General features: G+C 46.8%; 2 protein-coding genes and 1 long non-coding RNA gene across 13 annotated transcripts in view; 1 reads left to right on the forward strand and 2 right to left on the reverse strand.

Moving 5' to 3' along the window:
- FCHO1 (FCH and mu domain containing endocytic adaptor 1) overlaps nucleotides 1-18,882 on the reverse strand; it is a 143,384-nt gene extending 124,502 nt beyond the window's left edge. For 2 of the 9 annotated variants that reach the window (XM_077270437.1, XM_077270474.1), the window contains exons 1-3: nucleotides 18,747-18,874; nucleotides 16,045-16,143; nucleotides 14,272-14,330 (exon numbers count right to left, since the gene is read on the reverse strand). In XM_077270437.1, coding sequence (XP_077126552.1) covers nucleotides 14,272-14,307 — 36 coding nt within the window. In that variant the 5' untranslated portion in view covers nucleotides 14,308-14,330; nucleotides 16,045-16,143; nucleotides 18,747-18,874. Of the gene's footprint in view, nucleotides 1-14,271; nucleotides 14,331-16,044; nucleotides 16,144-18,684 lie in introns of all 9 variants that reach the window. The other 7 variants (XM_077270448.1, XM_077270484.1, XM_077270458.1 and 4 more) reach the window with 6 other exon arrangements.
- Nucleotides 3,304-8,522, reverse strand: LOC143782679 (lamina-associated polypeptide 2, isoforms alpha/zeta-like). 2 transcript variants are annotated; one of them, XM_077270408.1, is made up of 2 exons: nucleotides 7,583-8,510; nucleotides 3,304-7,510 (listed from the first exon to the last, which is right to left on the reverse strand). In XM_077270408.1, exon 2 carries the CDS (start codon nucleotides 6,496-6,498, stop codon nucleotides 3,667-3,669), a length of 2,832 nt encoding a protein of 943 aa, XP_077126523.1. In that variant the 5' UTR covers nucleotides 6,499-7,510; nucleotides 7,583-8,510; the 3' UTR covers nucleotides 3,304-3,666. The 2 variants fall into 2 exon arrangements, with proteins under 2 accessions (XP_077126523.1, XP_077126531.1); XM_077270416.1 differs by having other exon boundaries at nucleotides 6,499-7,510; nucleotides 7,583-8,522.
- Nucleotides 18,883-18,985: 103 nt separating the features above from the next.
- LOC143782739 (uncharacterized) overlaps nucleotides 18,986-27,114 on the forward strand; it is a 118,007-nt gene continuing 109,878 nt past the window's right edge. Inside the window, exon 1 of one of the 2 annotated variants that reach the window (XR_013217038.1) lies at nucleotides 18,986-19,130. This is a non-coding gene — a long non-coding RNA (uncharacterized LOC143782739). The other variant, XR_013217042.1, reaches the window with a different exon arrangement.

A 27,114-nucleotide genomic window follows, 5' to 3' on the forward strand; every position in this document is an offset into this window, starting at 1 on the left:
GAGACATGAAAACTTATTATTTTGTGATCACTATTCCCCAAGTGACCCCCAACCCTTATATTTGATATGCGGTCTGGCCTGTTGGTTAACCCCTTCACCCCCAAGGGTGGTTTGCACGTTAATGACCGGGCCAATTTTTACAATTCTGACCACTGTCCATTTATGAGGCTATAACTCTGGAACGCTTTGACGGATCTTGGCGATTCTGACATTGTTTTCTCGTGACATATTGTACTTCATGTTAGTGGTAAAATTTATTCGATATAACTTGCGTTTATTTGTGAAAAAAATGGAAATTTGGCGAAAATTATGAAAATTTTGCAATTTTCCAACTTTGAATTTTTATGCCCTTAAATCACAGACATATGTCACGCAAAATACTTAATAAGTAACATTTCCCACATGTCTACTTTACATCAGTACAATTTTGGAACCAAAATTTTTTTTTGTGACGGAGTTATAAGGGTTAAAAGTTGACCAGCAATTTCTCATTTTTACAACACCATTTTTTTTTAGGGACCACATCTCATTTGAAGTCATTTTGAGGGGTCTATATGATAGAAAATACTCAAGTGTGACACCATTCTAAAAACTGCACCCCTCAAGGTGCTCAAAACCACATTCAAGAAGTTTATTAACCCTTCAGGTGTTTCACAGGAATTTTTGGAATGTTTAAATAAAAATGAACATTTAACTTTTTTTCACACAAAATTTATTTCAGCTCCAATTTGTTTTATTTTACCAAGGGTAACAGGAGAAAATGGACCCCCAAAGTTGTTGTATAATTTGTCCTGAGTACGCTGATACCCCATATGTGGGTGTAAACCATTGTTTGGGCGCATGGCAGAGCTTGGAAGGGAAGGAGCGCCATTTGACTTTTCAATGCAAAATTGACTGGAATTGAGATGGGACGCCATGTTGCGTTTGGAGAGCCCCTGATGTGCCTAAACATTGAAACTCCCTACAAGTGACACCATTTTGGAAAGTAGACCCCCTAAGGAACTTATCTAGATGTGTTTTGAGAGCTTTGAACCCCCAAGTGTTTCACTACAGATTATAACGCAGAGCCGTGAAAATATATATTTTTTTTTTTACTCAAAAATGATTTTTTAGCCCCCAGCTTTGTATTTTTACAAGGGTAACAGAATAAATTGGACCCCAAAATTTGTTTTCCAATTTGTCCTGAGTACGCTGATACCCCATATGTGGGGGGGAACCACTGTTTGGGCGCATGACAGAGCTCGGAAGGGAAGGAGCGCCATTTGGAATGCAGACTTAAATGGATTGGTCAGCAGCCGTCACGTTGCATTTGCAGAGCCCCTGATGTACCCAAACAGTACAAACCCCCCACAAGTGACCCCATATTGGAAACTAGACCTCCCAAGGAACTTATCTAGATGTGTTTTGAGAACTTTGAACCCCCAAGTGTTTCACTAAAGTTTATAGCGCAAATCCGTGAAAATAAAAATTCTTTTTTTTTTTTCACAAAAATGATTTTTTTAGCCCCCAGTTTTGTATTTTCACAAGGGTAACAGGATAAATTGGACCCCAAAAGTTGTTGTCCAATTTGTCCTGAGTACGCTGATACCCCATATGTGGGGGGGAACCACTGTTTGGGTGCATGACAGAGCTCGGAAGGGAAGGAGCACCATTTGGAATGCAGCCTTAAATGGATTGGTCTGCAGGCGTCACGTTGCATTTGCAGAGCCCCTGATGTACCCAAACAGTACAAACCCCCCACAAGTGACCCCATATTGGAAACTAGACCTCCCAAGGAACTTATCTAGATGTGTTGTGAGAACTTTGAACCCCCAAGTGTTTCACTACAGTTTATAACGCAGAGCCGTGAAAATAAAACATCTTTTTTTTCCCACAAAAATGATTTTTAGCCCCCCAAATTTTTATTTTCCTAAGGATAACAAGAGAGCTTGGACCCCAGAAGTTGTTGTTCAATTTGTCCCGAGTACGCTGATAACACATATGTTGGGGTAAACCCCTTTTTGGGCGCACGGGAGAGCTCGGAAGGGAAGGAGCACTGTTTTACTTTTTCAACGCAGAATTGGCTGGAATTGAGATTGGACGCCATGTCGCGCTTGGAGAGCCCCTGATGTGCCTGGACAGTGGAAACTCCCCAATTCTACCTGAAACCCTAACCCAAACACACCCCTAACCCTAATCCCAACGGTAACCCTAACCACACCCCTAGCCCTGACACACCCATAATTCTAATCCCAACCCTAATCCAAACGTAAATGTAATCCAAACCCTAACCCTAACTTTAGCCCCAACCCTAACTTTAGCCCCAACCCTAACTTTAGCCCCAACCCTAACTTTAGCCCCAACCCTAACTTTAGCCCCAACCCTAACTTTACCTCCAACCCTAGCCCTAACCCTAACCCTACCCCTAACCGTGCCTGAAATACGTGGCACTTAAATACGTGGCACTTAAATACGTGGCACTTAAATACGTGGCACTTAAATACGTGGCACTTAAATACGTGGCACTTAAATACGTGGCACTTAAATACGTGGCACTTAAATACGTGGCACTTAAATACGTGGCACTTAAATACGTGGCACTGAAATACGTGGCACTGAAATACGTGGCACTGAAATACGTGGCACTGAAATACGTGGCACTGAAATACGTGGCACTGAAATACGTGGCACTGAAATACGTGGCACTGAAATACGTGGCACTGAAATACGTGGCACTGAAATACGTGGCACTGAAATACGTGGCACTGAAATACGTGGCACTGAAATACGTGGCACTTAAATACGTGGCACTGAAATATGTGATACGTGGCACTTAAATACGTGGCACTGAAACACGTGGCACTGAAACACGTGGCACTGAAACACGTGGCACTGAAATACGTGATACGTGGCACTGAAATACGTGGCACTGAAATACGTGGCACTGAAATACGTGGCACTGAAATACGTGGCACTGAAATATGTGATACGTGGCACTTAAATACGTGGCACTGAAATACGTGGCACTGAAATACGTGGCACTGAAATACGTGGCACTGAAATACGTGGCACTGAAATATGTGATACGTGGCACTTAAATACGTGGCACTGAAACACGTGGCACTGAAATACGTGATACATGGCACTGAAATACGTGGCACTGAAATACGTGGCACTGAAATACGTGGCACTGAAATACGTGGCACTGAAATACGTGGCACTGAAACACGTGCAACTGAAATACGTGGTACTAAAATATGTGGCACTGAAATACGTGATACGTGGCACTGAAATACGTGGCACTGAAACACGTGGCACTGAAAACGGTAATTAGTCTTACCGGTAATAGTATTTCCAGGAATCCATCCTGACAGCACCATGGAGGTTGTCTTCTTATCCACAGTGGGACAGGAAACCACGAGCATAAAAGGACCCTCCCCTTACCAATCATCAGTGATTTTCAAAGTACCACATCTGGATGGATGCCAAAAAAGAATATTTTATTTAAACACAAACAAGATACAAATGTTTACGTCACATCAGATCTTAGTAAATTAGCATGGGAAGGGAAACTAGCAGTGCTGTCAGGATGGATTCCTGGAAATACTATTACCGGTAAGACTAATTACCGTTTTCCAGGTCATCCACCTGACAGCACCATGGAGAAGTACCAAAGCAGACTACTTCCTAGGGTGGGAATACTGCCTGGAGTACCCTCCTGCCAAAACTTAATTGTGTTGACATCACGTCTAGTTTGTAATGTTTGGAAAAAGTACTAAGGTTAGACCAGGAAGCGGCGTTACAAATTTGATCTGCTGAAGCCCCCCCTTTTTCTGCCCATGAGGCTGCCATTGACCTAGACGAATGTGCTCTGATATAACCCGGTGGATCCCTCCCCCGGGCTTTATAGGCCGAGATTATTGCGGATCTAATCCATCTCGCAATTGTGGATTTAGATGCCTTCTTACCCTTATTCGGGCCTCTAAATTGAACAAAAAGGTTATTATCTACCCTCCAGGGTGCTGTAATTTCTAGGTATTTAAGAACCGATTCTTTAACGTCCAGACTATGATAAAGAGACTCTTTTTGATTTCTGGGAGACTGAAAGAAAGAAGGGAGTATGACTTCCTGATTAATATTTGAATCGGAGACCACCTTCGGAAGGAAAGCTGGGTCCAGTCTCAGAACCAGCCTGTCATGAAAAATCTGTAAGTACGGATCTTGAATAGAGAGGGCCTGAAGCTCTCCCAGTCTCTTAGCGGAAGTAATGGCTACAAGGAAGGCCGTTTTTAGGGACAATTTACCTATGTCTGGGTTATCGTCCAAATTAAACTGAATTTTACATAATTCGTTAAGAACCAGATTTAAATCCCATGGTGGGATAGTCTTCCTTAATAGAGGTTTTAGTCTTGCAACTGCTCTGGAAAATCGACTTATCCATGGGTGAGCTGATAAAGTACAGTCGTAGAAAACACTAAGGGCCGCGATTTGTACCCGTAAGGTACTGGGTCTGAGACCTGCATTAAACCCTGCCTGGAGAAAATCAAGGATTTTGGGAACATTAGGCCGGTCAGTATCGACTGCAGTTTCTCCACAGTGGCTGCAGAATTTTTTCCAGATTTTTAAGTAGATAGAAGAGGTTACTGGCTTCCTGCTTGCTTTTAACGTAGAGATCACCTCGTCCGATAAACCCTTTGCTCTTAGGACTTGCCGCTCAGGATCCAGGCTGATAGACGGAGGGATTCCGGATTCTGGTGTAGAACGGGACCTTGAAAGAGGAGATCCCTTCTTTGTGGAAGAATAACTGGTTTCCCCTTTGACATCTTGTTCAGTAAGGTAAACCAACTCCTCTTCGGCCAGTACGGTACTACAAGAAGGACTTTGGCTCCATCTTCTGCGATCTTCCTGAGAGTTCTTGGGATTAGGGCAAGCGGTGGGAACGCGTACAACAGGCCTCTGTCCCATGATTGGGAGAAGGCATCGACTCCAGCTGGGTTTTCCTGAGGGTTTAGTGAATAGAAGATGCTGGTCTTTGCGTTCTGTCTGGTTGCAAAGAGGTCTATCTCCGGATACCCCCAATGACGACACAGGTCTCTGAAAACCACGTTGTTTAGCTCCCATTCCGTAGATAGCACCGTCCTCCTGCTCAGGAAGTCTGCTACTTGGTTGCTGGAACCTTCCAGGTGAACTGCGGAGATCGAGAGTACCGTCACTTCTGCCCACCTGAAGATTCGTTCCGCCAACTGCTGTAGAGCTCTGTGTCTCGGGCCACCCTGATGTCGAAGGAACGCCACTGCTGTCGTGTTGTCCGAGAGCACCTTCACGTGCCTGTTCTTCACCAAGGCTTGCGCTGAAGATAGGACCTTCCAGACTGCGAGCAGCTCTCTGAAGTTTGAGGACCGCATGCTGTTTTCTCGGGTCCACAGACCTTGGTAATACCTTCCCTGGATGTGGCCTCCCCAGCCTTGCTGACTTGCGTCCGTGGTAATTATTACTTCGGGAGTATGACTCCAGGGTACTCCCTGCTTGAGGTTTTTGGGATCTGTCCACCAACGCAACGAGGTTTTCACCTGGTTTGGCAACTGTATCACCTTGTCCAAGGACCCCTGTCTTCTGTCCCAGGATGAGAGAATCGCCTGTTGAAGCTGTCGGGAGTGAAACTGACACCAATTTACGCAAGGTATGCATGCCGTCATCATTCCTAGGATTTTCATAGCATCCCTGATGGAAACTCTGTTTTTCGCGAAGAGATGAATCTTGCTTATTATGCCTCGGAGTTTTTCCTCCGGCAAAAAGGACATCCTGACATCTGAGTCTAACATGACCCCGAGGAATTTTATCCTCCGTTTGGGTACTAGATCGGATTTTTTCCAGTTTATGATCCACCCCAAATTCTGCAGTGTGGAGATTACGAACTGACAGTCGGTCCTGAGTTGATTTACCGTGTCTGCTACCACTAGGAAGTCGTCCAGATACGGGATGACTAAGATATCTCGATTTCTTAGGTAGGCTACTACCTCTATCATAATCTTTGTAAAAACTCTTGGCGCTGAAGCTAGACCGAACGGCAGACAACGAAACTGGTAATGAAGGACTTTTCCTCCTTTTTCTACTGCAAACCTCAGATATTTTTGGTGGTTTAGGCAGATAGGAACGTGGTAATACGCACTCTTTAAGTCTAGAGTGCACATAACCACTTCCCTGTCCAGGAGGGGAATCGTAGATTTTATCGATTCCATTTTGAATCGTTTGTATACTACCCAAGAATTTAGGTGTTTGAGATTTATGATAGTTCTTGACTCTCCCGAAGGTTTTATTATAGAGAATAGGCTTGAGTAAAATCCCTGTCCTATCTCTTGGGGAGGTACCGGGACAATCGCAGCTGTTTTTAGCAGATCCTGAATATCTACCCACATGGGCGATGTTGTGGTGAGATGGGGGCTGGAGATCAGGAATTTTTGTGGGGGAGGAGAAGAGAACTCGATTCTGTAGCCCTGAGCAACTAGTTGTAACACCCATGGGCTTGTAGTGATCTTTTGCCAGCCTCCTGAAAATCTGGTTAAACGCCCCCCCACTCTGGTGGCGTCATTTTCTATGGTAGCTCGGTGTTGAACCTGAAAAGGTGGATTCCTTATTCTTGGTTCTGGATTCTCCGCCCTTTGGGTAACTCCACCTGCCTTGTTTCCCTTTCCCCCTATAATCACTTTTTTGATTATAACGTGGTCTCCGAAAGGGCTGAAATTTTTTACGTTTGTCCTCTGGGAACCCCTTTTTATCATCTGACGCTTTCTCTAAGATGTCATCTAGTACCGGACCGAATACTCTTCCCCCTGAAAATGGTATGGCGCAGAGCTTATTTTTGGAATGAACGTCCCCGGACCAGTTCTTGAGCCAGATGGCTCTTCTGGCCGCGTTTGATAGGGATTGATTCCTAGCCGTAAACCTTACTGTTTCCGCCGACGCATCTGCTAAGAAATCTGTACCCATTTTAAGGAGGGGAAGGGATTTTAATATTGTTTCTCTAGGGGTTTTAGAGGAAAGCTGGTCCGCTAGGTCGTCCACCCATAGGTGCATAGACCGTGCTACTGAAGTTGCTGCTATGTTCGCACGCATTACAGCTGCTGAGCTCTCCCAGGCTCGTTTTAGGAGACTGTCTGCCTTCCTATCCATAGCCTCCTTTAAATTAGATGAGTCCTCAAAGGGTATTGCAGTTCTTTTGGAGACTCTGGCTAAGGGAACGTCTATTTTAGGGACATCCTCCCAGTCTTTGACCTCCGCTGGATCAAAAGGGAGGCGTAGCTTAAAGTCTTTAGGAATGATTAGGCGTTTTTCCGCCTCCTCCCATTCCTCCAGAATCATTCCACGAATATGAGCGTTGACGGGGAAGACTTTTGAGGTCTGGGCTCGTAATCCGCCAAACATTTCATCTTGGATTGAACAAGAGGCTGGCGGCTCTTCAATTTGCATGGTGTGCCTTACTGCGCCCAGGAGCTCGTCGGTGTCCGCAGAGGAAAATAAGTATTTTTTCCCCCTGTGGAAAAACAGCAGACATAAGTGTCAATCCCGCCGGACACCGGCCGTGCACAGTGCGGAGCCCCCTCACCTGCCGGGAGGGTCTTTAAACTCCTCGTTCTCCAGCTCTGAATCGGACAAGGCCCCTTCAGATGAAGAGTCCGAATCCCTCATTCTCTTCTTATCTGGCTGTGAGGGTTGAGGGGTCATTAAGCCCGAGACTGATGCCTGTACCTCCTCCCTGATCATAGTCCGCATGTTAGACATGAGAGAGGCCTGCTCTTCGCCCAGTATGCGGTTAGTGCAGGGCTCACACAGGGGTTTCTGCCATGTGTCCTTTAGTTTAGCGGAGCATAACGGGCACTTCTTACATCTCCCTTTCTTAGCTGCGGCGGTGGAGGCTACCTATAATAATAGAAGTGGCCCTGTTTTAGAAGGAGGTAGAAACACCCGGGAGGTAGGCATTTAACAGTTGCCCTCTGCAAGGGGACTTACGTGAGCCTGGCTATCACCCTCTATCCTGGCGGAATCCTCCATCTCGGATATTGCAGGATAGAGGTCTAACTACGGCTTTTACCTTATATGCTTGTCCTCCTGGCGTTGGAGCGTTCGCGCTCGCCGGCATGCCCCGGAAGTGCTGCATCTTCCCCATAGAGAGATGGGGACGCCGCCCCCGCCCCCTGTCGACCGCGACCCGGAAGTGCTATGCCGGGCTCAGCGTGCGGCGTTCCAGGGAGACAGAGCTGCGGTGAGCGTCCAGGCTGTCTGCTCTGTTCCAAAGGCAGACCCGGAAACGCTCGGCGGCGTGCTCGGTCGAGAGCCTCTCCAGGAGGAAACGACCGGCAATCCCAGGAGCAGCGCTGCACCGGGTGAGCTGAGGGACCCTGTGTCGGGTTTCGGCTTACGGGGACTTGTAGTGGGAAGGGTAATAAGGGCCGAGACCCCCCGATCCACACTCCCCCAAACGGAGCTGCCGGAATCCTCGTAGTTCCTATCCAAAGTGGGACAGGAAAAACACTGATGATTGGTAAGGGGAGGGTCCTTTTATGCTCGTGGTTTCCTGTCCCACTGTGGATAAGAAGACAACCTCCATGGTGCTGTCAGGTGGATGACCTGGAAATATGTGATACGTTGCCCTGAAATACATGGCACTGAAATACATGGCACTGAAATACGTGGCACTGAAATACGTGGCACTATGACTGTCAGAAAATGTTCATTAAACGGTTAGGGGTGAGGTTAGGGGTAGAGTTAGGGTTAGGGTTTGGATCCCTTTATCACAATGATTGTGGTGGGTGGCTTTTCAGTGTGTTTTCTGTTTTTTTTTCGATAAAAATGCATGCGTTTTTAACGCAAACAAACGCATGTGCTTAAAAACGCAAGAAAATACTGCAGGTTGTATTTCTGAAAATTAACGCATGCAGAAAAAAACCGCATGCGTTTGAAAACGCGACCAAACGCGTACAAAAAAAACGCATGCGTTTTCAATGTTAAATATAGGGAAAAAACGCATGCGGTTTTTTGTGCAAAAAACGCTGCAGACAAAAACGCAAGTGTGAAACCAGCGACGCTTTTTATAGCAAAAAAGTTTTTGCGTCTCCACATTTTGAGAGCTATAATTTTTCCACATTTTGCTCCACAGAGTCATGTGAGGTCTTGTTTTTTGCGGGACGAGTTGACGTTTTTATTGGTAACATTTTCGGACACGTGACCGTTTTTGATCGCTTTTTATTCCGATTTTTGTGAGGCAGAATGACCAAAAACCAGCAATTCCTGAATTTCTTTTGGGAGAGGCGTTTATACCGTTCCGCGTTTGGTAAAATTGATAAAGCAGTTTTATTCTTCGGGTCAGTACGATTACAGCGATATCTCATTTATATCATTTTTTTATGTTTTGGCGCTTTTATACGATAAAAACTATTTTATAGAAAAAATAATTATTTTGGTATCGCTTTATTCTCAGGACTATAACTTTTTTATTTTTTTGCTGATGATGCTGTGTGGCGGCTTGTTTTTTGCAGGACAAGATGACGTTTTCAGTGGTACCATGGTTATTTATATATGTCTTTTTGATCGCGTGTTATTCCACTTTTTGTTCGGCGGTATGGTAATAAAGCGTTGTTTTTTGCCTCGTTTTTTTTTTTTTTCCTTACGGCGTTTACTGAAGGGGTTAACTAGTGGGGCAGTTTTATAGGTGGGGTCGTTACGGACGCGGCGATACTAAACATGTGTACTTTTATTGTTTTGTTTTTTATTTAGATAAAGAAATGTATTTATGGGAATAATATATTTATTTTTTTTTTCATTATTTTGGAATATTTTTTTTAATTTTTTTTTACACATTTGGAAATTTTTTTTTTTACTTTTTTACTTTGCCCCAGGGGGGGACAATACAGATCGGTGATCTGTCAGTTTGCATAGCACTCTGACAGATCACCGATCTGAGAGAAGTGCAGGCTGCTTCACAGTGCCTGCTCTGAGCAGGCGTCTGTGAAGCCACCTCCCTCCCTGCAGGACCCGGATCCGCGGCCATCTTGGATCCGGGTCTGGAGCAGGCAGGGAGGGAGGTAAGACCCTCGCAGCAACGCGATCACATCGCGTTGCTGCGGGGGGCTCAGGGAAGCCCGCAGGGAGCCCCCTCCCTGCGCGATGCTTCCCTGCACCGCCGGCACATCGCGATCATGTTTGATCGCGGTGTGCCGGGGGTTAATGTGCCGGGAGCGGTCCGTGACCGCTCCTGGCACATAGTGCCGGATGTCAGCTGCGATATGCAGCCGACACCCGGCCGCGATCGGCCGCGCTCCCCCCGTGAGCGCGGCCGATCGGCTATGACGTACTATCCCGTCGGCGGTCATGGGGGCCCACCCCACCTCGACGGGATAGTACGTCGGATGTCAGGAAGGGGTTAATATTAGGTCTAGCAGTGCCCCCCTTCTTGTTGGGTCCTGAACCAGTTGTGAAAGGTAATTGTCTCTCATAGTTGTCAAAAACCGATTACCTTTACTGGAACTGCAGGTTTCTGTTCCCCAATCTATTTCAGGGTAGTTGGAGTCCCCCATAATAATGACTTCTCCTTGAGTCGCAGCTTCATCTATTTGCTTTACAAGGATATTCTCCATTGCTTCCATTATTTTTGGAGATTTATAACAAACCCCTATCAGTAATTTATTATTTTTTCCCCCTCCCCTTATCTCCACCCACAGGGACTCTACATTTTCATTAGATTCACCTATATTATCACGCAGGATGGGTTTTAAGGTCGATTTTACAAACAGACACACCCCACCCCCTCGCTTATCTGTACGGTCATTTCTGAAAAGGCTATAGCCCTGCAAGTTAACAGCCCAGTCATGGCTCTCATCCAGCCATGTTTCAGATATCCCCACCATGTCATAATTATGTTCCAACAACATTAGTTCTAATTCGTCCATTTTGTTGGCGAGGCTTCTGGCATTAGTATACATGCACTTGATGTTCCTCTCTGTACCTCTATTCTTTCTTAAATTACTAACTGTTCTAACCCCACCCCCCATGCCTCCGCCACCCCCAACTTCCTTATTTGTGCCCAGGTCTCTATCTGCACTATCTTCCCCACCTATAAAATGAATACCCTCCCCCCCAATCCCTAGTTTAAACACTCCTCCAACCTTCTAACCATTTTCTCCCCCAGCACAGCTGCACCTTCCCCATTGAGGTGCAGCCCGTCCCTAGCGTAGAGCCTGTAGCCAACTGAGAAGTCGGCCCAGTTCTGCAGGAACCCAAACCCCTCCTTCCTACACCAATTCTTGAGCCACTTATTAACCTCCCTAATCTCCCGTTGCCTCTCTGGCGTGGCACGTGGTACAGGCAGTATTTCGGAAAATACCACGTTGGAGGTCCTTGCTTTCAGCTTGCAGCCTAATTCCCTGAAATCATCTTTAAGGACCTTCCACCTACCTCTAACTTTGTCATTTGTGCCAATGTGCACCATGACCGCTGGGTCCTCACCAGCCCCTCCCAGTAATCTGTCCACCCGATCAGCGATGTGTCGGACTCGAGCACCAGGTAGGCAGCACACCATTCGACGATCCCTGTCTTTGTGACAGATTGCCCTATCTGTTCCCCTAATAATTGAGTCCCCCAGTACCAGCACCTGTCTGGCCTGCCCTGCCCTCCTATTTCCCTCCTTACTGGAGCAGTCACTCCTCCGGCTTTCAGAGGACATGCCTGGCTGCAGCAGTGCTACCCCTGTACTGGCACCCCCCTCATCTGCCAACTTAGCAAACTTATTGGGGTGTGCCAGATCAGGACTAGCCTCCCTGGCACTCTTCCCTCTACCCCGCCTTCTATCTGTCACCCAGCTAACTGCCACACTGTCCTGCAGCTCCATCCTACCATCCCCCTCCTCATCTATCCCATTGAGCGTCTGCTCTGTGAGCAGAAGACTCCTCTCCATATTGTCTATGGATCTCAGTGTTGCCAGCTGCACATTTAGATCCAGTATCTGGGTTTCCAAATGCACAATGTGCTCACATCTCGCACAGCAGTATGCACCCTCGACCGGCTGATCAAGGACTGCCTACATGTGGCAAGATGTGCACTGGATGGCATTAACAATTGTGGAGCACATTTCCTAATGGGGATTGCACCACACAGAAACGTTAAATAAAAATAAATACAAAGTATTAATTAACACTTGGAACAGCAATTCCTCCCTTGGAAACTCCCTGATTCCAAAGTCACTGAGTCACAAGTCACACTTACCGCCGTTCACACTTACACTCAGGTCACACTCAGCTCGCTCACACTCGCTGTGCTGAAGATTTAAAGATTTTTTTTTTCCCTCTATTTCCCTTCAACAACAAGCCACCTTGCTGTTCTAATGCACTTCCAAAAAGGACTTGAGCCCCAAACAGCTGCCCCTTATAAACCCTTGATTATGACCGCCCACCCCAAGTTAACCCCTTGTGAATATAGCTACTCCCAATTCAACAACTCACACAAATTCACACAGGTATTTGTTAAAGGCCTTCCAAATACCTCTTCACTGAGTCACAAGTCACACTTACCGCCGTCCACACTTACGCTCAGGTCACACTCGCTATGCTGAAGATTTTTTTTTTTTTTTTTCCTCTATTTCCCTTCAACAACAAGCCACCTTGCTGTTCTAATGCACTTCCAAAAAGGAGTTTGTATGTTCTCCCTGTGTTTGTGTGGATTTCCTCTGGATTCTCTGGTTTCCTCCCACACTCCAAAGCCACACTCCAAAGCCAGACTGATCGGGATCTAGATTGTGGGCCCCAATGGGGACAGAGATGATAATGTCTATAAAGCGCCGCGGAATAAGATCGCGCTATATAAGCAAAAGCATAATAAATAATAAACCAAAACCGTCAATCGGTGATACGGGCAGAATTATACATAGAACTGGTAGATCTGCAGCAGAGAAAAGTGGTTTTATCGAAGTGACACGTCGCTGGACTCAGGGTCTCAGAGCAGCATAATTTAGTGGCAAAAATCTAATGACAAATTCCCTTCAATACGTATCGATTAACAGGATGTTCCTTCATTTTGTGTGATCATTTGTAAAGGATACAACTCTGGAAGTGTGTACATATGAAGAATATGGTGTGCATGAAGATACCACGAGTTTGAAAAAAAAAACAAATTGTAGAAAAGATATTTTGTTATGTTAAAGTCACATCGGCCAGTCCTATGGAAAAGAAATGGTTCCTTTAAATCCATATAAGCCAATTTCCCTTGTCTATATAAAGATGATAGGACTATTTTGCTCTTTTGGCAAATTAGCTTATTTGCATAATTTGTCCTGCAGACAAGCCTGTCAACTTTTTCTGTAGATTAATGTATAAACTTCAATTTAGTGTCCGCAACGTGAACAAAAACATATTTAAAGTGCCCCTGTCTGCAGAATTGTGCACAGTAACCTACAGACCGCTATACTGATTGTAATGATACCTGGGTGATGAAATCCGTCTTGTGGTTCTTGTTTAATCTGCTTTTTCAGTTTTGACTTAATGATATGCTCGTGCTTCAGGGTGGGACGGTGGGGGGGTCTTCATGTGGTGCTCTGATTAGGCATTCATAATGCAGACTCTCGTAGATAGCTCAGAGCTGCTACTGCGCAGGCGGCACCATCTTGGAGGCGGATTTGTTTTCTCTTCTCTAGCAAGATGGCACCGCCTGTGCAGTAGCAGCTCTCGGATCACAGCTATGGACACCGATACCAGCTACTGCACGGGCGCCATGTTCAAACTGATTTTTTTTTTCTAGATGAATAACATCAAGAACATGTATTATTGGGACATGAAGCATGCGATTATGCTGCCACGCAGCTGCCATGGCTGCAGAAGGGTATTTTTTTTTTTTTTTAAGCCTGTACAGATATTCCTTATGTAAATTAGGGGGCAGGCCAGTGAGGGATCAGTGATCTGTCAGCAGTCTGTATTATGAATACCTAATCAGAGCACCCCCCACAGGCCGCCCCAGAGCACGAGCATATCATTAACTGAAAATAAAGATTAAACAACAGCCACAGGACTGATTTCATCAACCAAGGTATCATTTTATCCAGTATAATGGCACAAACCTGACACTGTGTGGAGGTTACTGTGTACAATCCTGCTGACAGGTTCACTTTAAAAGCCAAAAAAAAAGACAATTAGGCAAAACAGGAAGCTCACACAGACTGTGGGTTAAGAACGGAAACGAAGGTTGAGCTATGATAAGGCTGCGAAGGACAGAGCACCCGCCTCCAGGCCGAGGTACTGTAGTGCTACTCACCGTGCGCAGGTGTCCGTGTCGCTCCCTCCTCAACATCCTCTGAGAAGGAGGAATGATTACTGCAAGAAGACACCAAGGGCTTAGATTTCACGCATTACATTGCAGTCTAGTAGCACACTCAGTCTGACATATAAGAGGAAAAGCCCACTTATTGGCCCCATCATCATGGTTATGTCCCATCCAAGCAGGACCCCTGCAGCACCGCAGGTATCACATATGGATATTTACATTTATGGAGAAAAAGCACAAACATTCAGCAGAACACATTTGTACTACTAGTTCCGACAGGCAGGGGCGATTTGCTTGTAGGCAGCAATGCACAAGGTGGAAAGCAGACATCTCATCAGAAGTGCGTGGTTTCTGTAGCCGAGCAATGAGACTACGTGCTAAAGAAATCAACTCATTCAGTTCCCGTATTGGTGATGGTCCTAAGTTATGGGGTGTCTCCCGAATTACCGTCTATCATATGACAAGGCAAAGGGGAATTCATCATTCATCACCCATACTAGATTTATGGCAAATCACATTTATATTGTGACAACATATTTGATACAGAATTCACCCACATCAGTCCGATTATTCAATGGGCTTTATAATCAAATATCTTATCCCAAACCATGGGCAGAATTAGGCTGGGGCCACATGGCAACTGTGCTGCAAAACACGTCCAGTGCTCATCATATGCAACGCTACATTGCAGGGTGGCACAAGTGCCTGGGGCCTCATTGTGACCAGCGCCCTCCTGCAACAAAAAGCAAACTTTAGTGACTTGTCACAACGCGGCTTCATTCTCCTGCATTACACTAGCAATAGCATGCTGACATCTTTGGCTGTGGGACCTCCATCGTGGTCCAGCCTACAATCTCACTATCTGGCTCATTTTCATTGGTCTCCTAGTCATTTGTTGTTGTTTTTTTAATTTTGGGGAATACAGGACGTTCCAAAAGAAAATCCACATGAACATAAACCATGTAAACCTAGGACCCTGGTGGTAAAACACACCATTAGTAGCCAGCCAATTCTAGGTTTACCCATTGCCCCCCTTTGTTCTCCAATACAACGTGGCAGCAGTATCTCCCCGCTGCCACCCACTGTGTGAACATTAAGGCTGTGTGCACACATTCTGGATTTTTCGCTTTTTTTTTCGCTATAAAAACGCGATAAAAATGCATAAAAAACACATACATATGCATCCCATCATTTAGAATGCATTCCGCAATTTTTGTGCATATGTTGAGTTTTTTTCCACAAAAAAAAACGCACCGTGGTAAAAAACGCAGCATGTTCATTAATTTTGCAGATTTTTTGCAGATTTCCCACTATAATATTGCATTGGGAACCTCCGGAAAAATCCGCACAAAAAAAGCGAAAAAAAAACAAAAAAACACATGCGGATTTCTTGCAGAAAATGTCCGGTTTTGTTCAGGAAATTTCTGCAAGAAATCCTGACATGTGCACATAGCCTTAGGGGTTCCAGCTCACTACATCAGCTACAGCTAGAAGATGGAGCCGACTGGAAATGGCCATTTCCCCATGGCTCAGACCAGACACCATTCATACAATCACATAAGCGCCCTGATCAGAACTGGCATGTTTGCTCAATTTCCATGTCAGTGTTTGGTTCTAGCAGTTATGACTGATCATGATGTGGCTAGCACCGGCCCATCGCACTGAACTCACCATACGCCAGGCGTGCATCACCCACGGGCATCACGGAGTCACAGGCACAACACATCACCAAGCGAAATCCATGTATACATCACATGCACTCACCTGGAGAGACGGTGCAGACTACAGGGAAGAACAGCCCTCAGTCTTCTGTGCTTGCCTGAGAGGGGGAGGCTGGCATCAACGCTGCCTACACTGTGCCTGCTGCGTGAGTAATCACATGGCTAAGTACATAGCATTACAGGACATGCCAGTTACTGCCACGAGAAGTCATTGCCGGGTATGTGTACAGTGTGAATACAGCAGCCTGCATAGATACAGCCGTACAGTGTGAATACAGGCACAGTAGCCTTCGTACAGATACACCCATACAGTGACACTACAGGCAATACAGCAGCCCGTGTACAGATACAGCCATACAGTGTGAATACAGGCAATACAGCAGCCCGGGTACAGATACAGCCGCACAGTGTGAATACAGGCAATACAGCAGCCTGGGTACAGATACAGCCGTACAGTGTGAATACAGGCAATACAGCAGCCCGGGTACAGATACAGCCGTACAGTGTGAATACAGGCAATACAGCAGCCTGGGTACAGATACAGCCGTACAGTGTGAATACAGGCAATACAGCAGCCCGGGTACAGATACAGCCTACAGTGTGAATACAGGCAATACAGCAGCCCGGGTACAGATACAGCCTACAGTGTGAATACAGGCAATACAGCAGCCCGCGTACAGATACAGCCGTACAGTGTGAATACAGGCAATACAGCAGCCCGGGTACAGATACAGCCTACAGTGTGAATACAGGCAATACAGCAGCCCGGGTACAGATACAGCCTACAGTGTGAATACAGGCAATACAGCAGCCCGCGTACAGATACAGCCGTACAGTGTGAATACAGGCAATACAGCAGCCCGGGTACAGATACAGCCTACAGTGTGAATACAGGCAATACAGCAGCCCGCACACAGATACAGCCGTACAGTGTGAATACAGGCAATACAGCAGCCCGCGTACAGATACAGCCGTACAGTGTGAATACAGGCAATACAGCAGCCCGGGTACAGATACAGCCGTACAGTGTGAATACAGGCAATACAGCAGCCCGGGTACAGATACAGCCGCACAGTGTGAATACAGGCAATACAGCAGCCCGGGTACAGATACAGCCGTACAGTGTGAATACAGGCAATACAGCAGCCCGGGTACAGATACAGCCGTACAGTGTGAATACAGGCAATACAGCAGCCCGCGTACAGATACAGCCGTACAGTGTGAATACAGGCAATACAGCAGCCCACGTACAGATACAGCCGTACAGTGTGAATACAGGCAATACAGCAGCCCACGTACAGATACAGCCGTACAGTGTGAATACAGGCAATACAGCAGCCCGCGTACAGATACAGCCGTACAGTGTGAATACAGGCAATACAGCAGCCCGGGTACAGATACAGCCGTACAGTGTGAATACAGGCAATACAGCAGCCCGCGTACAGATACAGCCGTACAGTGTGAATACAGGCAATACAGCAGCCCGGGTACAGATACAGCCGTACAGTGTGAATACAGGCAATACAGCAGCCCACGTACAGATACAGCCGTACAGTGTGAATACAGGCAATACAGCAGCCCGGGTACAGATACAGCCGCACAGTGTGACTACAGGCAATACAGCAGCCCGCGTACAGATACAGCCGCACAGTGTGACTACAGGCAATACAGCAGCCCGCGTACAGATACAGCCGTACAGTGTGAATACAGGCAATACAGCAGCCCACGTACAGATACAGCCGTACAGTGTGAATACAGGCAATACAGCAGCCTGGGTACAGATACAGCCGTACAGTGTGAATACAGGCAATACAGCAGCCTGGGTACAGATACAGCCGTACAGTGTGAATACAGGCAATACAGCAGCCTGGGTACAGATACAGCCGTACAGTGTGAATACAGGCAATACAGCAGCCCGGGTACAGATACAGCCTACAGTGTGAATACAGGCAATACAGCAGCCCGGGTACAGATACAGCCGTACAGTGTGAATACAGGCAATACAGCAGCCCGCGTACAGATACAGCCGTACAGTGTGAATACAGGCAATACAGCAGCCCGGGTACAGATACAGCCGTACAGTGTGAATACAGGCAATACAGCAGCCCGCGTACAGATACAGCCGTACAGTGTGAATACAGGCAATACAGCAGCCTGGGTACAGATACAGCCGTACAGTGTGAATACAGGCAATACAGCAGCCCGCGTACAGATACAGCCGTACAGTGTGAATACAGGCAATACAGCAGCCCGCGTACAGATACAGCCGTACAGTGTGAATACAGGCAATACAGCAGCCTGGGTACAGATACAGCCGTACAGTGTGAATACAGGCAATACAGCAGCCCGCGTACAGATACAGCCGTACAGTGTGAATACAGGCAATACAGCAGCCTGGGTACAGATACAGCCGCACAGTGTGAATACAGCAACCCGCGTACAGATACAGCCCAGGACCTAATCTAGTCATAGAAATTATATATATATATATATATATATATATATATATATATATATATATATATACACACACACTCGTCTTTCCATCGTGTCTATCTACACACACAGTAGTGGCATATTTTGTGCACTAAGGCAACACTTCCACAAATGCCTCATGTAGTATAATAAAAAGAATAAAACCACAACCAACCCCCCTCCGCAGCCTCCTCCACCCCCGGCTCACCTGCACACGCCCCTCCCCGCACTGGCTCAGCTGCTGCCCACTATGACAGAGTGCTGCCTCACCTGGCGACAAGTACAGGCCTCTGGACTCCCGCTGCCCCCTCAGGTGCCGCATCATCACCCCTCCCCTCTCCCTGGGCAACCACCCGAGCCGCTATTCCCACACGTCGCTCTCATTTGTCGGCCGTCTTTCTAGGTCCCGCCCCCACCACATCCATCGCCATATAGTTGCATCTGCTTGATAAGCCGAACCACGCCTTCGTCAGAGCCCATTGGTGGATAAACCTGCCAGTCTCCTGGAAGGTATGTGGGCGGGCGTATGTGATGCTTCCACTTCTGATTGGCTCCTGCAGACGTAGCCGTGTACCGCTCTGGTGTGTGCACGGAATCCTGCAGGTTGTGCTGCATCCTGTGCTCGGCCCTAGCACAGCGCCACGACCGTGTCCGGTAATGTACAACGCTGCTGTATGTGGAAGGCGCATAGCCTGTCTCCTGAACCTGCTACATGAACGTTCAGAAATCTGCTAGATGATTAATATTTATACATCGCCTCCTCCATCATTCATCAATGAGACGAGTGGTGAGGGGTCTGCTCACTAGCTTACTCTCTGAGGGACTAGGGGGCACAAAAGGTGAAAAGTGCTCGTTGTATATGGCCAGCCATCATTATACTCAGGGCCGGCTCCAGGTTTTTGAGGGCCCCGGGCGAAAGAGTCTCAGTGGGCCCCCCCCCCTTTAACACATACCACGATTCATGATGCCCAGATACAGCAGAGAAATATAGGTATAGTACAATGCCAGATTTCACTTCTTACATGAGTGAAAGCTATTGTAAATTCTGCAGTGTATATATACAGAACAGGAGGAGTGGTACTGTGCGGTGTATATATACAGGAGGAGTGGTACTGTGCAGTGTATATATACAGGAGGAGTGGCACTGTGCAGTGTATATATACAGGACAGGAGGAGTGGTACTGTGCAGTGTATATATACAGGACAGGAGGAGTGGTACTGTGCAGTGTATATATACAGGACAGGAGGAGTGGTACTGTGCAGTGTATATATACAGGACAGGAGGAGTGGTACTGTGCAGTGTATATATACAGGACAGGAGGAGTGGTACTGTGCAGTGTATATATACAGGACAGGAGGAGTGGTACTGTGCAGTGTATATATACAGGAGAAGTGGTACTGTGCAGTGTATATATACAGGACAGGAGGAGTGGTACTGTGCAGTGTATATATACAGGACAGGAGGAGTGGTACTGTGCAGTGTATATATACAGGACAGGAGGAGTGGTACTGTACAGTGTATATATACAGGGGAGTGATGGTACTGTGCAGTGTATATATACAGGAGGAGTGGTACTGTGCAGTGTATATATACAGGAGGAGCGGTACTGTGCAGTGTAAATATACAGGAGGAGTGGTACTGTGCAGTGTATATATACAGGAGGAGTGGTACTGTACAGTGTATATATACAGGAGGAGTGGTACTGTACAGTATATATACAGGGGAGAGGTACTGTGCAGTATATATACAGGGGAGAGGTACTGTGCAGTGTATATATACAGGGGAGAGGTACTGTGCAGTGTATATATACAGGAGGAGTGGTACTGTGCAGTGTATACGGTATATACAGGACAGGAGGAGCGGTACTGTACAGTGTATATATACAGGAGTGGTACTGTACAGTGTATATATACAGGAGGAGTGGTACTGTACAGTGTATATATACAGGACAGGAGGAGTGGTACTCTGCAGTGTATATATACAGGAGGAGTGGTACTGTGCAGTGTATATATACAGGAGGAGTGGTACTGTGCAGTGTATATATACAGGAGGAGTGGTACTGTGCAGTGTATATATACAGGAGGAGTGGTACTGTACAGTGTATATATACAGGAGGAGTGGTACTGTGCAGTGTATATATACAGGAGGAGTGGTACTGTACAGTGTATATATACAGGAGGAGTGGTACTGTACAGTGTATATATACAGGAGGAGTGGTACTGTGCAGTGTATATACTTCAACAGCCGCCCAGCCCAGGCCCCCAGCACCTGTCCTGTATATATATTATATACACTGTATCTATACAGGCTGTGCTGGGCGGCTGCTGTAGTATCTATATATATATATATATATATATCAGCTGCAGCCGCCCAGCCCATGGCCGCCCCAGGTCACCCAGTCCCAGACTGTCAGAACATACAGCAATATAGCATTGCACTCACTCAGGTGCTGGTAGGAGCTCGGTCTCCTTGATAAGTTCAGCAGTGCACACAGCCAGGAAATTCAGAGCAGGAGAACTCTCCGCCCACAATGTCACGCTGGCTGTGTCCAGTTAACCCCTATGTGTGCCTGGCCCTGCACTGACAGTGAGAAGATGCTTGTGCCAGCGCAAATTGAAAGGGTAGAAAGGGTTAAAGCAGCCAGATGGCTCTATGACTGTGTAAGTGGGCCCCCCTGTCTCCTCAGGGCCCCGGCACTTGCCCTGGTAGGCCGGGTGCTGCCGCCGGCCCTGATTATACTGGCTGAGTGTGTTCGGGGGTACATAGAACTCGGGGACCATAGCTAATTGCCCCCCAAGAAATGCATCCTCGACAGGATCCCGGCGATAGGTGCAGTCAGGGACGGCGAGTCCCGACTGTAATGAGTCTCCCGTCAGGGCCGTGGGGTACTCGGTACCGGGTCCGGTGTTCACAGGGGGATGTCACGGTGGCTGCGACCCGGTCCGTGACCCTGGGCGCCCATGTAAAAGGGGAAGGTCTTTAACCCCTTTACCCCTTTGCTATTTTGCCACACTTTCCAATATACCATTTCCCCGCTTTCCAATAAAAACACATGATAAAATGGATGGTGTTAAACAAAAGTACAACTCGTCCCACAAAAAACAACCCCTCACATTCCTTCACGGACAGAAAAATAAAACTAAATTAAGGCTCTTAGAATAAGGGGAGGAAAAAACTAAGGTGTTAAAATGAAAAATCTCCTGGTCCTTAACCCCTTTACCCCCAAGGGTGGCTTGCACGTTAATGACCGGGCCAATTTTTACAATTCTGACCACTGTCCATTTATGAGGTTATAACTCTGGAACGCTTCAACGGATCCCAGTGTTTCTGACATTGTTTTCTCATGACATATTGTACTTCATGATAGTGGTAAAATTTCTTTGATATTACCTGCGTTTATTTGTGAAAAAAACAGAAATTTGGCGAAAATTTAGAAAATTTCACAATTTTCCAACTTTAAATTTTTATGCAATTAAATCACAGAGATATGTCACACAAAATACTTAGTAAGTAACATTTCCCACATGTCTACTTTACATCAGCACAATTTTGGAACCAAATTTTTTTTTTCTTAGGGAGTTATAAGGGTTAAAAGTTGACCAGCAATTTCTCATTTTTACAACACCATTTTTTTTTTTAGGGACCACATCTCATTTGAAGTCATTTTGAGGGGTCTATATGATAGAAAATACCCATGTGTGACACCATTCTAAAAACTGCACCCCTCAAGGTGCTCAAAACCACATTCAATAAGTTTATTAACCCTTCAGGTGTTTCACAGGAATTTTTGGAATGTTTAAATAAAAATGAACATTTAACTTTTTTTCACACAAAATTTATTTCAGCTCCAATTTGTTTTATTTTACCAAGGGTAACAGGAGAAAATGGACCCCAAAAGTTGTTGTACAATTTGTCCTGAGTACGCTGATACCCCATATGTGGGGGTAAACCACTGTTTGGGCGCATGACAGAGCTCGGAAGCGAAGGAGCGCCATTTGACTTTTCAATGCAAAATTGACAGGAATTGAGATGGGACGCCATGTTGCGTTTGGAGAGCCCCTGATGTGCCTAAACATTGAAACCCCCCACAAGTGACACCATTTTAGAAAGAAGACCCCCTAAGGAACTTATCTAGATGTGTGGTGAGCACTTTGACCTATTAAGTAATTCACAGAAGTTTATAATGCAGAGCCGTAAAAATAAAAAATCATATTTTTTCACAAAAATGATTTTTTCGCCCCCAATTTTTTATTTTCTCAAGGGTAAGAGAAGAAATTGGACCCCAAAAGTTGTTGTACAATTTGTCCTGAGTATGCTGATACCCCATATGTGGGGGTAAACCACTGTTTGGGCACATGGCAGAGCTCGGAAGGGAAGGAGCGCCATTTGACTTTTCAATGCAAAATTGACTGGAATTGAGATGGGACGCCATGTTGCGTTTGGAGAGCCCCTGATGTGCCTAAACATTGAAACCCCCCACAAGTGACCCCATATTGGAAACTGGACCCCCTAAGGAGCTTATCTAGATGTGTTGTGAGAACTTTGAACCCCCAAGTGTTTCACTACAGTTTATAACGCAGAGCCGTGAAAATAAAAAATCTTTTTTTTTTCCACAAAAATTATTTTTTAGCCCCCCAGTTTTGTATTTTCCCAAGGGTAACAGGAGAAATTGGACCCCAAAAGTTGTTGTCCAATGTGTCCTGAGTACGCTGATACCCCATATGTTGGGGTAAACCCCTGTTTGGGCGCACGGGAGAGCTCGGAAGGGAAGGAGCACTGTTTTACTTTTTCAACGCAGAATTGGCTGTAATTGAGATCGGACGCCATGTCGCGTTTGGAGTGCCCCTGATGTGCCTAAACAGTGGAAACCCCCCAATTATAACTGAAACCCTAATCCAAACACACCCCTAACCCTAATCCCAGCGGTAACCCTAACCACACCCCTAACCCTGACACACCCCTAACCCTAATCCCAACCGTAAATGTACTCCAAACACTAACTTTAGCCCCAACCCTAACACTAACTTTAGCCCCAACCCTAACTGTAGCCTTAACCCTAGCCCCAACCCTAACCCAGCCCTAGCCCTAGCACTAAAACTAACCCTAGCCCTAACCCTAATGGGAAAATGGAAATAAATACATTTTTTTAATTTTTCCCTAACTAAGGGGGTGATGAAGGGGGTTTTGGTTTACTTTTATAGTGAGTTTTTTAGCGGATTATTATGATTGGCAGCCGTCACACACTAAGGCTACGTTCACATTAGCGGCGGGCGCCGCAGCGGCGCCGCATGCGTCATGCGCCCCTATATTTAACATGGGGGCGCATGGACATGCGTCGCACTTGCGTTTTGCGCCGCATGCGTCGCTGCGGCGCCCGCGTCCGGGCGCAGAGGACGCAGCAAGTTGCATTTTTGCTTCATCCAAAATCAATTAAAAAAAGGACGCATGCGGCGCAAAACGCAGCGTTGTGCATGCGTTTTGCTGCGTTTTTGTTTGCGTTGTGCGCTGCGGCGCACAACGCAAATGTGAACGTAGCCTTAGACGCTTTTTATTGCAAAAAATATTTTTGGCGTTACCACATTTTGAGAGCTATAATTTTTCCATATTTTGGTCCCCAGAGTCATGTGAGGTCTTGTTTTTTGCGGGACGAGTTGATGTTTTTATTGGTAACATTTTTTGATCGCTTTTTATTTCGATTTTTGTGAGGCAGAATGACCAATAGCCCCCAGCTATTCATAAATTTCTTTTGGGGGGGGGTTGTTTATATCATTCCGCGTTTGGTAAAATGGATAAAGCAGTTTTATTCTTCGGGTCAGTACGATTACAGCGATACCTAATTTATATCATTTTTTATGCTTTTATACGATAAAAACTATTTTATAGAAAAAATAATTATTTTTGCATCGCTTTATTCTGAGCACTATAACTTTTTTATTTTTTCGCTGATGATGCTGTATGGCAGTTCGTTTTTGCGGGACAAGATGATGTTTTCAGCGGTACCATGGTTATTTATATCCGTCTTTTTGATCGCGTGTTATTCCACTTTTTGTTTGGCGGTGTGATAATAAAGCGTTGTTTTTTGCCTCGTTTTTTTTTTTAACGGTGTTAACTGAAGGGGTTAACTAGTGGGACAGTTTTATAGGTCGGGTCGTTACGGACGCGGCGATACTAAATATGTATACTTTTATTGTTTTTTTTTATTTAGACAAAGAAATGTATTTATGGGAACAGTGTATGGATGTATATATATATATATAAAAAAATTTTTTTCATTTTAGGAATTTTTTTTTTTTTCTTTACACATGTGAATTTTTTTTTTTTTACACAACAACATTGCCGCGGGGGGGCATCATGTTATAGTGTAAGATCGCTGATCTGACACTTTGCTGTGCACTGTGTCAGATCAGCGATCTGACGTGCACTCCTGCAGGCTTACCAGCTCTTGCTCTGAGCAGGTGCTGTGAAGCCACCTCCCTGCAGGACCCGGAAGCAGCCCCGCGGCCATTTTGGATCCGGGGCCTGCAGGAAGGAGGAGGTAGGAGACCCTCGGAGCAACGCGATCACATCGCGTTGCTCCGGGGGTCTCAGGGAAGCACGCAGGGAGCCCCCTCCCTGCGCAATGCTTCCCTATACCGCTAGAACACTGCGATCATGTTTAATCGCAGTGTGCCGGGGGTTAATGTGCCGCGGGCGGTACGTGACCGATCCTGGCACATAGTGCCGGATGTCAGCTGCGATAGCTGACATCCGGCCGCGCTCCCCCCATGAGCTATGACGTACTATCCCATCAGTGGGCATACGTGCCCACCCCACCTCGACGGGATAATACGTCTAATGTCAGAAATGGGTTAAAGGGATAAGGTTTGTGTTCGTGACGCCACCTGTGGTATTCGGTCAGGGTGACCGACGCTGCTCTAAGGGGGATGTTATGGCAGCTAGATGGTATACCTTCCCACAGGTGTAGTATGTCCCCAGGGCTTCCCAGTGTGTAGATGGTGAGAGTCGCAGTGAAGAACGAGGACACAAGGTTGCAGTCTCTTTACCTTTACTGAAGACTTCAGCATCCACAGTCCAGAACACCAGACCACAGGGCAGGCAGAGTCCGGCCGGTTTGGAGGCAAGTCCAGAGTCCCCTTATTCAGGTGGAGAATAAAAGCCTTCCTCTAGCGCCGTGGTGGTGTAGTCCCTTACTGCTAAGCTTCTCATAACGTCCTCACAGATGTTATCTCTCTCTGTCCCCCGGATTGGATAGGACAAACCCGTATGGTGACTTGAGGCGGTTTATAGGGACTCTAGCACGCCCCGGCCTCTAAGGTTGTCACCGTGCCTCCTGGGTGTTAAGTCGGACAGGTAACGTGCAATTAGCTGTCCTGCTGGTCAGGCTCGGACTGGCCCACCGGAGAACCGGAGGATTCTCCGGTGGGCCCAGACACTGACACCTCCTGGCATACTGGCCAGCAGCTGCCTAGGGCCCCACTGCTCCAGGGGCCCCCAGCCAGTGGCTATGGGGCCCCTGAGTCAAGGGGGCCCGCCCTGTGCCAGTAGCAGCAGCTGGAGACAGGATCCTGTCCCCGCTGCTAAAGTAAAATGAATATTCACGCTTCCCCATGCCCCTATGGGTGTGGAGAGGCGTGAATACCATTTTTCTTTAATAGCAGGCAGCGTTAGCCGCAGGCTGCAGCTAACACTGCCCGCATGTAAAGCCGCACCACACATACACACTCACAAAGCACCGCACACACACACAGCACCACACCGCACACATACACACACGCAGGCACACAGACTCACAGAGCAGCTCAGCTCACCTCCCGGCATCCTGCTTCCTGTCTGAGACAGCCCAGTTGGATGACGTCATCATCTAGCATGTTGACTCAGTCAGAAAGCTTCCAGCGAGGAAGAGGCTGCTGGGATGAGCTGGTGCTGCGGGGAGGTGAGCTCTGCTGTGTGCCTGCGTGTGTGTGTCTGTGCCTGCATGTGTGTGTGTCTGTGTGCCTGCGTGTGTGAGAGCGTGTCTGTGTGCCTGCGTGTGTGTCTGTGCATGCCTGTGTGTGTGCCTGCGTGTGTGAGTGTGTCTGTGTGCCTGTGTGTATGTGATGAGCTGCGGTGAGGTGTGTGTGTGAGGTGGTGAAGGACAATGATATTGGTGGGGGGAGGGGATGGGCAATGATGGTGGTGGGGGGGAGACAATGATGGAAGTGATGGGCAATGATGGTGGTGGGGGGAGACAATGATGGAGGTGATGGGCAATAATGATGGAGGTGATGGGCAATGATGGAGGTGATGGGCAATGATGGTGGTGGGGGAAGACAATAATGGAGGTGATGGGCAATGATGGAGGTGATAGGCAATGATGGAGGTGACAGGCAATGGAGGTGACAGGCAATGATGGTGGGGAGGCAATGATGGAGGTGATAGGCAATGGAGGTGATAGGCAATGATGGAGGTGATGGAAAATGATGGTGGGGAGGCATGATGGAGGTGATGGGCAGTGATGGTGGTGGGGGAGGCAATGATGGAGGTGATGGGCAATGATGGAGGTGATAGGCAATGATGGTGGGAAGGCAATGATGGAGGTGATGGGCAATGATGGTGATGATAAGGCAATGATGGTGGTGATGGGCAATGGTGGAGGTG

Source organism: Ranitomeya variabilis, chromosome 1 (genome assembly GCF_051348905.1).
Source record: "Ranitomeya variabilis isolate aRanVar5 chromosome 1, aRanVar5.hap1, whole genome shotgun sequence".
NCBI lineage: Eukaryota > Metazoa > Chordata > Amphibia > Anura > Dendrobatidae > Ranitomeya > Ranitomeya variabilis.

Coding starts and splice junctions, on each gene's coding strand:
- LOC143782679 (XM_077270408.1), bottom strand. CDS start 6,498: ATGGGTGTTACAACTAGTTGCTCAGGGCTACAGAATCGAGTTCTCTTC.